The 18,287-nt window shown below is 31.4% G+C and overlaps 1 protein-coding gene across 5 annotated transcripts in view; it reads left to right on the top strand.

Moving 5' to 3' along the window:
• The window catches only part of LOC140063047 (dmX-like protein 2), a 62,251-nt gene that overhangs the window by 34,492 nt on the left and 9,472 nt on the right, over window positions 1–18,287 (top strand). For 2 of the 5 annotated variants that reach the window (XM_072109474.1, XM_072109478.1), the window contains 11 exons: window positions 108–365; window positions 464–621; window positions 1,589–1,826; window positions 2,716–2,920; window positions 4,986–5,103; window positions 5,616–5,729; window positions 7,871–7,912; window positions 10,500–10,636; window positions 11,543–11,572; window positions 15,356–15,503; window positions 17,924–17,984. In XM_072109474.1, the coding sequence (XP_071965575.1) occupies window positions 108–365; window positions 464–621; window positions 1,589–1,826; window positions 2,716–2,920; window positions 4,986–5,103; window positions 5,616–5,729; window positions 7,871–7,912; window positions 10,500–10,636; window positions 11,543–11,572; window positions 15,356–15,503; window positions 17,924–17,984 (1,509 nt within the window). Of the gene's footprint in view, window positions 1–107; window positions 366–463; window positions 622–1,588; window positions 1,827–2,715; window positions 2,921–4,985; window positions 5,104–5,615; window positions 5,730–7,251; window positions 7,291–7,870; window positions 7,913–10,499; window positions 10,637–11,542; window positions 11,573–15,355; window positions 15,504–17,923; window positions 17,985–18,287 lie in introns of all 5 variants that reach the window. The other 3 variants (XM_072109475.1, XM_072109477.1, XM_072109476.1) reach the window with 3 other exon arrangements.

The raw sequence follows: 18,287 nt of genomic DNA, 5'->3' as shown, positions 1-18,287 counted from the left end.
ATCTATTGTAACTTATTAAGAAAGAACTGCCAATATTAAGTTCCTTTTCTGGTAACATATGTATTTAGAATTACTTTTAGAATTATCTTTTAATTTTGTTTTTACAGGAGTTGCCCAATTACAGACGCTCCTTGCACAAGAGAAAGATGAAGATATTCCAAAAGCTTATATTCAACTGTGTGAGGGCCTCCTTGCCATCTATATAAGTCTTTTAGTTCATGCCCTATCAACAAATAACTGCAATGAACTGTATCGCTTGATGGCGCATAATATCGATCAAAACATGTGGGCAGCCGTTTTTGGAGGTGGAGCCAGGATACCAAAACATCAACAGTCAATGGCAAATGCACCAAACCCTAACACAGGTAGGTCCAATGGTTGCCTTCTTGTATGTGCCTTCTTTTAAGTATTAGAAAAAACCTATGTTTTTTGTTATGTATACTGTTTTGCTGTTTTATTGTAGGTAACAATGCAGATAAACGTCGCAACAGTTTATATATGCGAGTGCTTGGTAAAGCAAGTAGAGGGCGTGTACCAGTCACCAAAACAGAAGAAAAGTTATCGTATCGTGAGAAATTTGTTCCTCCGGAAAGCAGTGTCATTGACTTTCTAATGGTGAAGGTAAGTCTCATAGTCTATAATGTTCTCTCTGTCAATAAACCTGATTTCTTTATATTTATTTGCAGAAATATCTCTCTCTCCAATCTCCTTTATCTTCTCCCATCCTAACACCCTTTGCCATTTAAGCAATTTTGTTTAATTTCGTTATTTAGTGATTTCCTTTTTGGAAACTTAATTAATAGCTTTTGACCCAACCACAAAATAAGAAAGACATAATATTTACTACTATAATATATGAATAGGGTATTATACAATTAACAATAAATTTACCATCTGCATGTCTTTTTAATTTTATCAAATGAAGATGATAATTGTTGAAATGTTTTTGTTTTTTCAACTTATAAACACAATTTTAAGCCCAATCCATTCAAAATGTGTAAAAATGACCTCTCTATTTTGTAAATAATTTCAATTTTGAATTTCATACTCATCAAAACTAATTCAAAGTATATACTTATTAGATCATAACAAGTATTGTTGAGTAATGTGTGAAAGGATAAGAGTTTTAAAGTGCATTCAATTGCAGCAAAATATTTGTTTAGATGAGTGCAAACATAGCTTCTTTCCAATAACAATTGAACTCTTTTAATTAGTAATGTTGAGACAACGGACGTCATGACAATCAGGCCAAGGAGAATAAAAGAATTTAAATTATTCTGGTTGTAAATGCAATGGAGAATCACAATACCATTCAATGACATACTAATTATCTATTATAACTGAATCAATTTTTTCTTGCAACATAATTCAAACTTAAATTTATCTGTTGATTTCACAGATTTTCTGTTGATTTTTTGACAGAACATTATGAAGGAGAAATATAGAAACATGGTTCTTACAACCATTGGCAATATGACTGAGCCTTATGTTACTTTCCTCTTGAACAAATTGCATATGAATGAATTAAATTCAAGTTTAACATGTAAAACATAATAAATATTGGTTATATTTTCTTATTCTTCCTTAGCCATATGTAAAATCCATTGAGGAGGGTATAGGTTACGATTCAGCTGAGAGTGAGGCCTCTGATGATGAAGATTACTATGACGATTCAGCTACCAAAGCATCATCAACCTTTGACCTGGGTCAAAAAGAACATAGTGATTTTAATTCATATAGTTGGTGTTTGATGCGCTTTGTTATAGTTCAGCTGGCACTCGACAAAATGGAGAAGTTTCTACCCGTTGGTGGAATTGAACTTGCTGGTATGTTTACAATAATATTATTTTATTTTGGCACAGTGCCAAGGACTATCACATTTGTCGCTGGTAACAATCCTTTTATGAGATACACACACAAGATCCTCTTTTTTGAGACTGGAGTATTTTTTTTTTCGGTGGAAAAAGTCTTGCAAGAACTCTGGATCAATAGTATCTTAGTCACCAACTCCACTAAATTAGATTGTACATTCCGACCATTTGAGAAGCTATACCTAATTCACATTTTACCTAAGTCATATCAAAGACTAGTACAGTACTATTATTATTATATCAAAATTTATAAAGCGTCAATTCAAAGACAGAGGTACAAAATCAATGGCGCTATGCATGTAAGTGGTCAAAATAATAAGTTTTAAGCTATTTTTAAGGCAACAGAAGAGCAGTGTTTAATTTGTGTTAAAGAGACACCTTCAGGACCCAACAAAGTTTCACCTTAATAGAGTATTCCCTGAATAGGTGTTGGTCATAGTGATGTAGGGTTGTATCACTGAATAGAGATGTCCCAAAGCAGAGGGTCTATTGAAATTTATATTACAAGTTATTTCCTATTTTTATGCATATTTATCTTTGAAACCCAAAATATATATTATCTAAATTGTCTTTTATTATTTCAACATTCTTACATTGTATAGAGTTACTTTTAAAATATACAACTCTGGTATCACATTAAGCTCTATTTACACTATAAAACTAGTTTGACAAAAACAAAGAGAGATGTGCCCAAATACTGTATGGTAGTGATATGCCCAAATATGGTAGTGATATGACAGCATCATGTCAATATATGGGCACATTTTTTTGTCACATAAAATTTGAAATAATTTAGTGGAAATTAGTTTAAAATTGTAAAAATTGATTTGCATTGCTTTTTTAGAGTTACCAGTATCATCTCCACTACTTCACTCGATTCTAAAGCTACTTGAGCAGTGGATTCAGGCGTTGGAATACAAGCTGGACCTCTTCTCTGCTCCTCCAGATGACTACATACCAGACTGTATGGGAGTTGGCATTGGCAGTTCATCTGGACCTGCGATTCTGAAATACAAAGCTATGTTGGAACCAGACAATACACCATTTTTGTAAGCTGAATATTTGTATTAGGTGATCATTTAGAATAAAATGATCACCTATTGTTATTGTACAAAATCTTTATTATGTGATCATTTAGAATAAAAGCGTGATCACTCATCCGTGACGTCATTTATACGCCATTTTGTGAAATCACAATATCAATCATATCTCCATAATTCATTATCACATATTAATAAAATTCACTACATGTAAACTTCAGGTCAAGGGTAAAAATATTAGCAAATAAAAACGCACGCGCACATAGGGTCATGCGCGTAAAATCGCGAGTTAAAAATTTTAAAAGCTCAAAATTACGTTTTGATCAATTTAGAGCATGAATTAGGCCATCTGCGTGTTTTAAAAAATTACTGCGCAAAAACACGTTTTTGCGCGTGCGTACATAGAAAGCGTAAAAAATATCAATTTTTTGTACAAATTGCATTCTACTCATCTTCCTTAGTACATACACCAAATTTGAGTCCATTTCGACTTAAAATAGTGCTATACGAGCACGTTAAAAATGACAAAATGTGCACATTAATTGTACAAAAGTGCTAAAATTGGTAAAAAATAAGGCCTTTTTAAAATGAATGAACTCTTCAGAATCACCCCAATTTTTTTAACTTATTATGGAAGACAATGAGTTGTAGATATAAATGTATATACACATGATGTACAAAATGGTACGACGTCATCATTTGGCCATATGAATTTTTAAAATAGGGTTTTTACCTCTTTTGTCATAAACCACCATATTCAACAAAGCGCCACTCGCTTATCTGTGATCGATTTTCTTTTAATTTTTAATATGTTCTACCTCAACCAATTATGTTACTCATGAGTTGCCAATATTTTCATTTTTAAACATCATCACGTATTAAAATTAAACGGTGGTTACGTAATTTCACCTACAACGTATATATGAATACCTTACAGCTCTTCTGAATTAAAGTTTACCTTGATGTTTGTAACTTATTATGAGAGCTGGTAAAATGGAAATATGAATTTATTTAAAAATTAGGCCTATCGGATGTTATAACGTTATCATATGGCCAGTTGAAGTTAAAAAGTAGTTTTTTCATCTTTTTCGTCAAAGTTATACAAACTTTAAAGAGCGCGCACCGCGCTTCTACGTGCCAAATTTTCTTCCAATTGTTATATTTTATTGCTCAATTCATTATCTTTCGATATTGTTATCCACATGTTTATTTTGATGATGTCATCAGTGCCAAAATATTATGACATGATGTGTGTCCATAAGTTCACCAATGCTACACTGTATATAGATATACAGTATATACTGTACATTATAATAGGCACAACTCAGCACTATAAGCGTATAATAGGATGGCATACATCAACATTTTTTTGATTGTATGTTAACAAACGTGCATGTTTAAAAAATATTGATGTCAATAAAATGATAAAAATGATCACCTATAATTCGTCAAAGTGACGAATTAAATTCTAGTTTATTTTGTATTTATTTATTTTATTTTTATTTCACAAGCATCCAACAACGAGTAACGCGCCAATTACAGGATTGATAAACTATTTTAGAATTTATCGTGCTTATAAACTAAGTCTAATTTGAGGCTTAGAGAGTTAAGCACGTTTACCACGAAGCTAAATTAAATGTATTTATTTAGAGCTTCACATGGCAAACAAACAATAATAACAAAAACATCAAAGTACCAATCAACTTACTTACATACCCAAACTTAAATGACTAGGTTCGTCCGTAACTTCCTATCTGCCATTGTGACAGCTAGTTTATCTCCCTACATACCAGTATCCGTCTCTTAGTACATCAATGAGTGCTGGCCTTTCTTGTTTTGCAAGCCCATGTTTTGGCTGCCACATCAGAACATCTGCAATGATATCTTCTTTATTTATTATTTTGTACCAATGAAAAGAGTGGTTAAATATAACTTTTTTTCTGACTGCGATTCTGCTTCTTTTTTTCTCCCTTTTTTTAGAAAGCATGAGATTGATCTATTTCTGCAACAAATAAAAATGTAATATCAGTGTGTAAATTTTGTACATAAAGTTTGTATTTTCATTGACATTTAGGTGTGAAAAGAGGGAAGCATTGCCAGCCAAACGTCTTTGGAACTTCCTTGTTCGTCAAGATCAAACACAAGAGACCTTTATCAAGTATATATTTAAGAAGAAACAACCCTCAGAGCAGGTAGGTGAATCAATGCTTTTAAAGAAGCAGTTTTGTATTTGTAAATAGACTTAGAGTCAATAGTCAATTTAGGCTGCCATATTATTCATAGATAAAGAGATAAAGGCAGTGCAATGTCATTAAAGAAGAACAAGACTTCCTTTTCTGCTCTGTATATGTGTTTTTTCTGTAGTTATTTGTATATTTTGTCTGTAATAGCTGTCCATATACTGCAGAGAATATAATTTTGACTCTACTGTTCATAATGTAATGTATATGATGTGTTTATTTGACTATACCTGATTTGCTACTTAAATTGATCAAATTCTAATTGCTTCATTATGGCATTTTTCCACAAGATCATATTTTGTTGATTTATTATTCAGTAGTTAAACATATAATTTTTTTTTAAATAAAAATGTTAAAACATAACATGTGTGTTAATTTTGAGAATCTAAAGTGTGCACCTATCCAATTGTCCTCTTTCTACTTCTACTCTTTACAATACTATGAATTATTTTTTTTTTACAAAGGTTGATTCAACTCTTGGGACTTACCATCAAGAATCTGGAAATCGTGAACAACGTGTGAAAGTACGCGTCATTCACAAAGAACCAGAGAAAATATCGGCTTTCTGTTTCAACCAGGTACAGTAAACATATCTTGTTTTAACTGTGGTATTTTTTTTGTTTAGTTATTCATCAATTCATTTCCTTACATCCATATAACATAATAGTATACAAAACAAAGAAAAAAAATTCAACCAGAAAATTAACCAAACAATGTGACTACTATAGCTTTTTTCATCATAGAAAGTAGTTTAGTTTAACATAATGTCAATAACCTTAAAAGATGTATTATTTGTTTAACATGCTAAAAATAGGGTAGATAGAAGGTGCTTGGATTACGACAAGGAAAGTCCTATTTCATACTGTAATGATACAAAAATTGTAGTGTTACTTCTTTACTATAATATAATGTGTATATTGTTACATACAATGTTAGTGTATATTACAAATAATGAATGTTTATGCGTGTAATGGTACAAATAATGGCATGAGGTGAATGAAAGGTTATATCAACGAGGCAACGCCTAGTTGATATAACCTTTCATCATTCACCAAATGCCATTGTTTGTACCATTACACGAATATAAAACATTAAAGACCCCTTCCCTGCAATTTTGGACGTTTTTTGGAAAATAATACATATATATCACTTTAAAAACATTAAACCATGTCATTCCTTGTCTTAAATGTACGTTTTATGGTAAATTATGATAAAAAGTGAGAAACAATGCACTACCGGCGATCGACCTCTCGTGGCCGGTCTTAGGCCTAGCCTAGCTAGGCTTAGTTTTGTAGGCCTAGCTGGTAAACATCGATAACGTACGAACATCGTACGCTAGCTATATACCTAGCCTGACGTTGTATAGTTGCTGCATTAATTGTCTTTCTATTTTTGCCAGACTCCGTTGATACAAATTGGGGAAAACCCGGTATTTTCGCTGAAAAGTTAGGAGTCTTCCATTTGTTTTGGCTTCACGATCGATCGAAAAGTGGGCGAATTACAGGTGAAAAACCAAAAATATCAATCCGCGCGCAATGCATTTTGGGATTTATAGCGGGCCTCTATAATTATTAGAATCGATTTATTTTTCACATTTTTAACCGTTTAAAGACGAAAAAAGTTATCGCAATAGGACCATATAGTATTATTTTTACATTAAATATAGTTTGTGATCTTAAAATAGATCTAAAAAACGTAGGGAATGGGGCTTTAATTATTTTTTTTATATAACATCTAAATAGATTCCTGTCATTTGAATAAAATAAAAGGCCTACATTTGTTTCACACACACAAAAAAGTGTAATATGGTAGTGATGTGACCAAATAGCATTATGACATCATCATTTCCATATATGGTCACATCACATTTTTTTGTCACATAAAGTTTGATAGTGTAGACAGAGCTTTATGGTTATACTAAAATGAAGTGCTACTATTGTGTGCTATACCACAGTAGACAGTGCTTTAGTAGAACATAGATTGCTACTTTAATTAGTAGTTGTACATAATGTTATTAAAGATGTTACATTGCATGGATTCTTAGAATGTCATGATCAAAATAATTAAAGATTGTTTGCTGATTTCTTTTCCTTGAATTAGGCGGATTGGAAGAATATTACGCAGAATGGAATGTACAAAGTATGCTATACTGCTCTTTAGGGGTTATAGAATATTAACAAATTAGACAGAGAAACATAGTATCAATAATACTTAATGTTATAATTGATGAAAATATTGACGGCTAATATTGTACAGTATATTTATTAATGGTTTTTTTTTTATAAATTTCTTTTTAATACTGTATCAATGATATTTGGAACTTTGTACAGAATTAATTTTTTAATTGGAGTCATTACATTATTCATTAAAGTCGTACTATGCACTTCTCTGTTTAATATATTTTCTTCTGCATTTGATATTACTTACTATTGGTAAATTAATGAAGGTTTTTGGATCACTAACATTTATACCACTTTGGTATTGGTTTCGAACTTTCCTGAAAATAACAATATTATCATAAGAACTAAAACACAATGATTGTTATTCTCTGTTTATAACAATTGTTTTTAAATATGCATTAAATTTTGTGGAACAATTAATAATTTAAACTAAATGCATCTTTCCTTGATTAATGCCATCAATCCAACCTGTGCAATTACTTTATATTCTTGCAATGAATGAATTAGCTATTTTATGTTTGTTTTATTTTGCATCACAGGGTTTTGATATCACAGCAGCATGGTCTAGAGATCCATTTGAGGTAGACATAGAAATCTCTACATCTGTCATTTTATTCCATAAGTATTTGTTTTAATTTGGTTTGAAATATTTCTGCCTAAATTTATAGTAGTAAAATTTTACTAATTAAAAAAGAAAGTGTAGTTTACTATTTTAGAAGGTATAGTCACCCTTTAGATCAGCGCAAAATGCATGTCCATCTATTTGATATATGCACCAAAGTAGTGCTGCTCAATCATAAAAACGCTTAGACTATTACTGTAAATTGTTCAATTTTGTTGGCACACAAGCATGAGGTTTTGAAGACTGCACACTGCATTAGTTTTCACAACACACAGCAGCCATAATATATATAATATAAGATACTATAAGATTAAAAGAAAAATTCAGTAAATCATTGTTCGCACTTTGATAATTTCACCTAGTTAATTTTACCATGGTTTTCAAATTTAGCTGTGACAAAAAAAAAACAATTGAAGCCGATGGTGAAGTTAATGGCTTCACTATATATAACTCTTTTGGCAGCCTATATTGTGAATCAACTTTTCATAAAAATGAAACAAAAAAATAAACATTTGTAACATAATCTTCCATAATATATTTTTGTTCAAGACACTAGACCTGCAATTGTTGACGTTTTGTAAAAATAACTTTAAATCAGGACATTTCTTTTTCTTAAATGTGTGTTCTGGTTAATTAAGATAAAAAAAGAAAAACAATGCACTACCTAAGTAGCTCGATTTGAATGTTACTCATGTAGACGTCTCTAGGACTAGCTTAGTTAGGCTTAGTTTTGTAGGCCTAGCTGGTAAAGACTGGTAATGTACGAACGTTGTACACTAGCTATAGGCCTATCCTGATATTGTCTCGTTGCTGAATTAATTATCTTTCCTTTTTTGGCAGAATCGGTTAATACAAAGTGGGAAATACCTGGTATTTTCACTGAAAATGTCTTTAATTTGTTTACCCTTTCATGCGAGTGGTCAAAGTGGGTGCATCACATCACAACATGATCCGCGCGCGATGCTTGGTGGGGTTTTTATTAAGCCAAGGTTGAACACACCTCAGTATTAACTGATGAAATATATGTAAATATTTATGGAGTATTTAATGGCAGTTTTGTAGTATAAAGCTCTGTCTACATTATCAAACTAGTTTTACAAAAAAAAAACTGTGATGTGCCCAAATACTGTAAGATAGTGATATGACATCATCATGTCCATATATGGGCACATCACATTTTTTTGTCACATAAAGTTTTATAGTGTAGACAGAGCTTTAGCTTTGAATGCACTATTGGGTAAATGCTAAATGAAATGTTTGAACCAAACTTGAGAAAAAGTCAATTAATAACTAACTAATGAATAGTTCACATTATTCATCACAATTAGTAACAATGTACTACACCACTTATCATATAATTATCATTTTTATACACGTCTTGTCATAATCTTATCATCCCATTGTACCGTCAACATCTTTATGATCTTATCATTATCACTACATTTTAAATATTCAAATTTATTTATTAATCTGTCCTTTTTCACAATATATCCATCATTTTCAATTATCATCATCATCAGCTTATCATCATATATCATTATATCTACATTCAAAATAATTTTATTTATTTGTTTATTATTATTTTATTGTTGTTTTTTCACAGTACATCCACCATCATATTCAATGTCTTGTCCATCATTTATCATCATTTACTGCTCTCATAATTACATCATTATCATGTTTTTTTATTAATATTATTAACATTATCTGGGTTATTTACTCATAATCATAATCATCTCTCTTATTAGAACAGTTTTAATTATGTTGTCTTTTTTAATAATTTGGTTCAGGCATTTTAGGCTTTCTGCTTATGCCAGCATGTTGGTTTCGGTATGTTTGTTCTAAACTATATACTTCTATTCTTTTACAGATATTTTATAGAATATATCTCATGATATACAGTTCATGCCTTATTATTATTTATTTATACTAGGTACTCTCTTTAGTCAAAGAATGATCTCCCAGAGGGTCCAGTTATTATCAGTGGCTGTGCGTATACTAGTACACCGCGGTAACCCCTACTCGCCCCAAAAGATATACTAAAGTGCACATGAGCTAGATGTGTACACTGGACATTGAGGTTTATAGTGCTCATCCAAGAAGACTCCTTATACCACCAGAACCATGGAATGAGTGAGGCTTAAACCCTTGCCGATGTTAATATGGCTATGTAATTACGGTTCTAGTGTCTAACAGCTGGGCCACTCAATAGCTACCTTCTGTTTTCAGGTTTTTTTCATTCTTTTCAAATGACGGTACTAAAGAATCTACTATCATTGGGAGATGTGATCCTACTATTATTGTAACGATTTTCAATCAAGATCTCATTTATTGAGATAAAGCTTTTCACCTATCTATACATATAAATACTTTATTCATCTTTGTCCTTAATTGTATTCATTGTGGTGTGTATTACTTCCTAATAACTTGGTTAGTTGAATCTGTGTATTGGTCCTTCAATTCCCCAGTTTTATGTGGGAACAGTAAAAGATCGCCACTGAACACAACTTTTAACCAACTGTGTGTGTGTGTGTTTGTTTTTCTAGGCCAGTGCATCAGGGACAGTGGTTTCAACACATAAGGAGATTCTTGAGTTGGACATATCAATGTTGTTAAATCAGAAGTCTGGTGTATGGGCTGATGATGAAGTTGATGACATGGCTACGCCAAACTTAACCAGAAGGTTGGTTTCTTTTTTGCTATCATGTATCTCATGGTTTATTAATCACTTAATCGTAGTATTTGAGAATAGTGTTGGTTTATGTAATAGTGTTTAACCTAGTTTTATGTTCTTACATAGCTTATGTTGTTTATCAAATTTCATCTGAAATATTTTCATTACTCAAGTGACAATAAAAATATCTATTTTCATTTTTAATGTGTTTGTTTACAGTGTAATAAACAGTACTTATTTTTTGTTCCATTAATTTTGAACTTTGACGTAGTATTTTTAATATGGCTATACGGGCAATAACCAAGTAGATGGTGTTCCAACAGCCAATCAATATTATAGGGTGTTTTTAACCATTATTTAGAGAACACCATTTAAATTGTTATTTTAAATTGTTCATTTTTCATCCTACCAAGAAAATGGGAGTAATTGATTCAAACAGTTATTAATCACCGGTTACTGTAATCCAGAAATGAAATTTTCGAGAATTAGTTACATTGGCCATTTTCGCGACATAAAATTTTACTGTAACAATATTGTGTATGACAATCTTTGTGTTATAAAGATGCTAATACATAAGCTATTGTATACAGTAGTACGTTCTGAAAATTATTTGCGGCATGAAACTTTCAATCACTTGCGAAATTCGTAAAAGTTTAATGTGCGCGAAAGTTTATGGTTTTACAGTATTCATTTGCATCAGAACCGGCACATATTCTCTATCGTCATGGTCATAATTCAAATGTTTTTTTAAACACTAAAAGAAATGCCAGATGAGAATGGTTTTTAAAATAGAGCCATGACCAGTACAGAAATCGTGATGCAACAGTGTTTTTTTTTTTTACGGCATTGCTACAGAATCTGTGTATTAGTGTATCATTATATGTAATGTGTTTCCAATTATTTTTTTTGGTTCAGGAACATTTCTACCATGAACTCTTCTAGTTTGTAAGTATTCATTAAAATGCTTGCTTATCATCATGTATTTCTATATACTGTCATCAAGCAAGATTAAGATATTTTGGGCACATAATTGTTTCATGTGTAGTACTTTCTTGTAGTGTTTTTAGATGTAGCATTTAAAAGCTGCTAATTATAAACAATTCTTCTGGGTAAATTTCTGTTACAATCTATTAATAGGCATGTTGGCAGTATGTATCTTCTATTGAACTAGATAATGACTTAACAAACTCATTATCCAGCTTACTTGGTAGAACCCCTGTTAAAGGGACATTTTGTTGGGTGTCCCTTTAAATAAGGTTGTTCCAAAAAATGGATTTTAACTGTATGACTCCAAAGAAATTCCTTCAAAACAATTTAATATACTAGAACACTATTAAGGGGACACCTTTGGGACCCAACAACTGTATCCCCTTTATAGGAGTGTGTCCCCTGATTGTGAGTGTTCTACTGTGTAAAGTTAGGGCCAAAAAATTGCTTTAACATTAACAATGTTTTAACAGTATCGTACTATACACTATCATTAATAACCAAATATAGAAAAACTTAACACTATAATTAATACTAAAGGAGTTAAAGATATTTGAATTTAATCAATTAAAAAGCTTCATGTTATACTGTTGCAACTGCTAGCTTACAAATACTAATTTTAGACCAAATACAGTATATAAAGCATAAATAAAAGAAATTATTGTGAAAGAGATGAATGCTCAAACTGTTTAAAAATTGATATGTCATAGTATTTCTGACCTTGTTTTTAGATGTTGCCATGCCATGGTGGCATTCACTCATCAAAGTGAATAAGTATATTGTTATTAACAAGCAAGAACAACTGAGATATTATACTTTCAAAAGTCTACCTATCCCATCATTATAAAGAAACCTGTACAAATTGTATATATGTACATACATGCATTTTGCTGTTCTATACAAGACATAGTAAACTTTCACTGTACTATGCCTAGTCTTTATTATCTGCCATATTCATATTTACATTAATTATATTTCAATACTAATATAATTATTAAACACTCTATATGTTAATTTCTATATTTAAATTTTATGTATGACAGTTTTTAAAATTATTCCTCAGAACAATAGGTAGTTACTATGAATAAATACATTTCAAACAAACAAAACAAGAATATTTTTACGTAAACATATTAGCAACCATGTGCTTCATAACATGTGATGATAAATGTTTTTTGTGAAACGCATTGCAGTTTAATGAAGAAAATTGTACTAGAACATATCACATTGCTTGAAGTTTGCTATTGCAAACAAAAGTTTTTTGATCTTAGGATAAATGCTTAAAAAGAAAAAAAGGCTTGTTTCATTTTACAATGTTCAATGCTTGCGTGTTAATAGACCATCATTTTGTATTTGTAGTTTTTAACCATATTTCTGCACTGTTTTTTGTGTTTAATTTGTGTTGGTTGATGTTTTAAATTTATGTCAGTGGCGTAATTCAAAAGTCAAAGGCCCCTGGTTTAGCGCTCCTCCAATACTGGGTAGTTGCATTGTGTGTGCTCATGCTCTGGGGGCCTTTAAGCTCTGGGCCCCTTAAGCTCTAGGCCCCTTTAGCTTGGGAGTCCCTGGGTTTAATCAGTCAGCATTCATAGCTGTTACGCCACTGATAGATGTGTTTTTAATTGCAGAAGATTTTGTGTCTTGAATATTGTATAAATTAAGTAGTTTGTACAGATCCGTTTGCACTTTTCTTGTTTTGCTAGCACATTGTAATATTAATATTTATGACATTAGTTTAGTTCATACTTGCTAATGAGTCATTTACTTTAATTCATTAATGGATGAATAGAGTGATTATATGGAAAAACTTACCCGATTCATTTTTGATAAAGTAAAAACTCTTTTTTGTAGCAAACAAATAATTTCAATTTCCATTCAATAGTTCAGGAAACATACATATGGTCTGGGTTATCTCCTATCTCACCTGTCCAGTATCAGGGGCAAATCCTTTATACAGTGTCACATGTGGTATTACAGGTTAGATTGGCTTACATATGCTAAATGTTACATTTGCCTATGTCTATCTGTGGCATTTGTGTCAAACAATGCGTCCAAGAAGAATGGACAAAAGTTTGTTTATTTATTCTTTCTTTTGAATGGATTGCATTTTCCGTAACGCAGTACTGCTTTCCAAAATGGTCCAGTTACAAGATTAATAGTAAAGAAAAATTATGACATATAAAAATACAAAAAGATAAAAGCATATTAGGCCTAATGAAGACATACATACAAAAAACAATGTAATTACTGGTATTTATTTATTTATTTTTATTTATTCAATTTCCAGGTAAACAAACAGAAAAAAACCAACATTATACAAACAAGCGTGGATGGAGTACCGTGAGGATTGCCAACAGTGCAAGCACTATCAAAGTGGCTCTCCAATACTCCAAACCACATAGTACATAAATCACATATAAATTGAAAACACACATTAACTTTAAAATATATAATATAAAAAGATTTATAAATATGAAAACTACAGTATAACATAAATAGTAATTCAGTGTAAAAAAGGTAAAAACGAATTGAGTTATCTAAAATAATTAGAAATAATTGAAATTACACAAATACAATGAACTAATTATGTACATTACTAAACATATTAATGAGCACAACACAACAATTACTGTGCCCATACATTGCGAAATTAATGTCAAACTTAATATTATTTTTATTATCATTTAACTCTACATTTCCCTTCACCACTTCATGTTTTGTACTTATTTCTAATTAATCCTTTCAAATGGCTTGTATCCATAAATAGCAGCAATGACTTATGGGATTTAAGTACCGATTGTGTAAATCAGATTTACTACATCAGAACGTAATCAAATGAATACTATACTGCTATTTCAGATTAAATAGATTAGATTAATGATATCAATATCATGTGTTATGTTCCTGTGGACTCTATAAAAATAAATACTGCATATGAAATTATAGTGCTCGTACAAAAATTGCATGAAATTGTAATTAAACCAATTCAAAAATTTGATTAAATACAATTCATTTTTACACAATTCCTTAGGATTTACTCTTATCAGCTTCTTTTTTTTATCCCCACACACACACACTCCCTTTTTATATAAACGCTATCACATTTTTATCCATCTCATACTTTGTCCAGTATTTGTAGTTTTTATTTATTTTATTATTTAATTATCTGAATAAAGTGAATATCTTAATATATATCTCTCTAAGAATTAAAAATGTTGATTGTTTATTATAAAATATAAAATTTGCGACAATATTGCTTTTTTTTTATTCATTATATATTGGATGTTAAAATCTAAACCAACCAAATTTCATTTGAACCTTATTAAAATGACAATAAATAATATTGTATTGTAATAACCGCATTTATTTTAAGATAGAGAAGTAAATAAAGTGTCGTGAAATACAATGAGTCCCAGTGGTGCTACAAGATTTGTTGTAATGTTACAAGATAAGGGCAACATTGATTTTTATCAATTTATAAAATGTTAAAGCCGGAGCTATTTTTATACAGAGTAGGTTAATGAGAAAGTGTAGTTGGGGGTGTGACAAAAGAATTACCTACTGTTAATGGTTTATTCATTTAAAATTTAACATTTAAGTCTAGATTGACGCCTTATAAAAATAATCTGCATAATTTGGGGGATTTATTTTTAAATGTTCCAATCCTTTTAACACTTAATTCAATAAAATCGACGTAGGTCGTCAAGCCTCAATGAATAAATATTTGTATCTATTTTTCAGAGCGACTGTAGCAGAAGATGAGTTTCTAATGGTACATCACTCAACTGAACGAAGTGCATCAATACCAAATGCTAACACTATGGGACTGTCTCTCCTGCCTGGCCTACTAGATGGTCAGAATCTACAAACAGGCAGGGGTACAAATGTCGTACGTAATTCATGTACACATAAATTCTTACTTTTCACTTTATATTGCTACTACCGCTGCTACTGCTGCTGATACTATTTACTGCTGCTGCTACTAAAACTACTACCTCTACTACTATACTACTACTACTACTTCTACTATTGCTGCTGCTGCTACTAAAACTACTACTACTGCTGCTGCTACTAAAACTACTACCTCTACTACTATACTACTACTACTATTGCTGCTGCTGCTGCTACTGCTACTACTAATACTATTGCTGCTACTGCTACTACTACTGCTACTACTACTGCTGCTGCTACTACTACTACTGCTGCTGCTACTAAAACTACTACCTCTACTACTATACTACTACTCCTATTGCTGCTGCTGCTACTACTGCTGCTGCTGCTACCACTACTACGGTTGCTATTACTGCTGCTGCTACTATTTACTGCTGCTTACTACTATTTACTGCTGCTGCTGCAACTACTACTACTGTTGCTACTACTGCTGCTACTACTACTACTGCTGCTGCTGCTGCTACTACTGGTGCTTCTACTACTACTACTGCTGCTGCTACTACTACTACTACTGTTGCTTTGACTGCTGCTGCTACTACTGGTGCTACTACTAATACTAATGCTAATACTGCTATTACTGTTACTACTACTACTGTTGCTACTACTGCTGCTACTACTACTGCTGCTTCTACTACTGCTGCTGCTGCTACCACTACTACTACTGTTGCTTTGACTGCTGCTGCTACTACTGGTGCTACTACTAATACTAATGCTAATACTGCTATTACTGTTACTACTACTACTGTTGCTACTACTGCTGCTACTACTACTGTTGCTACTACTACTACTGCTGCTACTACTACTGTTGCTACTACTACTACTACCTCTACTACTACTACTACTACTACTACTGTTGCTACTACTATTCCTGCTGATGCTGCTGTTACTACTGCTGCTGCTGTTCCTGTTTCTACTACTGCTACTATCACTGCTCCTGTTTTGTTCCTGCTATTGTTACTGGTACTACTACTATTGTTGCTGCTACTATTGCTACTAGTAGTACTATTCATACTACTACTATTGCTGCTGCTAGTAATATTGATACTGCTGCTACTACTAATTCTCTCCCAAAACGACAAAACCAGTCTTTTCTTAAGCTCTGTCTACACTATCCAACTTGATGTGACAAAAGTGCCCGTATATGGACGTGATAATGTCATATCACTACCATATTTGGGCACATCACATTTTTTTTTGTCAAACTAATGTTATATTGTAGAAATAGCTTTAAGGTTCAAAACTGTCTCAGACCTATTGAAAAGCTGATATTTTGGACCAGTGGAGGTGTTTTGTATGGGAGTTACAGTAGCACTAAATGTAGTACAGTAATATATATCCTGTTTTGTCATTCTTTGTGGATCTAATTTTAAAGTAGGTTTTATAAGGCTTTAGTTTGTTTGTTATGGCTCTATTTATAGCTTTATGCTCTATTATGTCACGAACTCCTTTTACGTATGTTTCCGAGTGGTTGAAAATACTTTCGGAACTCCCTTGTGACATAAGAGTAAACACACAAAATCCACAAAGTTGTAAATTAACTAAAAAACAAAGCTTTAATTTCAATCAACTTCAACTTTCAACAATCCAGTAAGCACTTTAAACAACAGCTTCACAATAACTTTTACAATATAATATCCAACCTCTAATCCAACAACCTTACAATAGTTTTACATCCCTTTATATACAAGATGTTCCTATCCTTCTAGATCATTCTTTATACTTCTTATTCTATTGGATTACAGTTTCTATTAATAGAATACTGCAATGTTCCTGATTGTTCTTAAATCAAAACATCTTATTCTAGAATGTTCATGTAAATACTATGTTACTCTATATGTTAGGGAATGGTAATTTATTACAATTCATAAAAGAATAATTGTATTACGAAAACCCTGAGAAATTGTGTTTAATTTTAAATTGGTCTCACATTTTAAAATAGGTTATTTATTTATAGACCTACATCATTTTGAATAAATATTCCATGGCCTTTATTTCTATCTATAATAGAATTCATTTATTGACATGATCTACAATTTACCAAACAATTTTTACAGAATTTTATCACTTCTAGATATGAATTGTGTTGTATTTTTTCATATCTAGGGGGTATTTATTTGATTGTACATGTTACCATATTACACCAAAAAAAATATACACCTCCCCTAAATAAACGCCCCCCTCAAATCCTTCTTCTTAACAATAAAAACGGTAAATGTATCTTTAGAATTATGATAAAAAATGGTTAGTAGTCATAGTCAATGTGGCGGTTACAGCTTTTGGTTAACAATCCTTTTCATAACTATGCATTATAATAATATGATAGCTGTGTTGTAAATTATCTGCATGGTTTATTTTTAGATTTCAAGACGGCCAACATATCATATTAGGCGTCTTTCATCTCACCCGACACTTCCTTACTGTAAGTATCTTCATTATCCTTCACTATTAATTTCAATATACAATGTTGATTATTATGTCACAGACCTTTCAATGTGTTTATATAAAACTTGCAGCAGCAATGCCGTTCATATTTATTCTGTTATATTAGTTAAATGTAGTTACGAAATACACTTATTGACTGTGTTAGTAAATGTGTTGATTGATGAGTTGTTTGCTTAGGTCCTCAGGTTAACTCTCACTTATTTTTCTTCTACGCACGGTATATTTTTTTATAGCCAGTTTGTAATAATTAATTTCTTACTGCTTTGTTTTTTATAATTCA

This window comes from Antedon mediterranea, chromosome 11 (genome assembly GCF_964355755.1).
Source record: "Antedon mediterranea chromosome 11, ecAntMedi1.1, whole genome shotgun sequence".
Lineage (NCBI taxonomy): Eukaryota > Metazoa > Echinodermata > Crinoidea > Comatulida > Antedonidae > Antedon > Antedon mediterranea.
The sequence above is the reverse complement of the archived record's forward strand: the minus strand, read 5'-3'. Positions and strand labels throughout refer to the sequence as shown.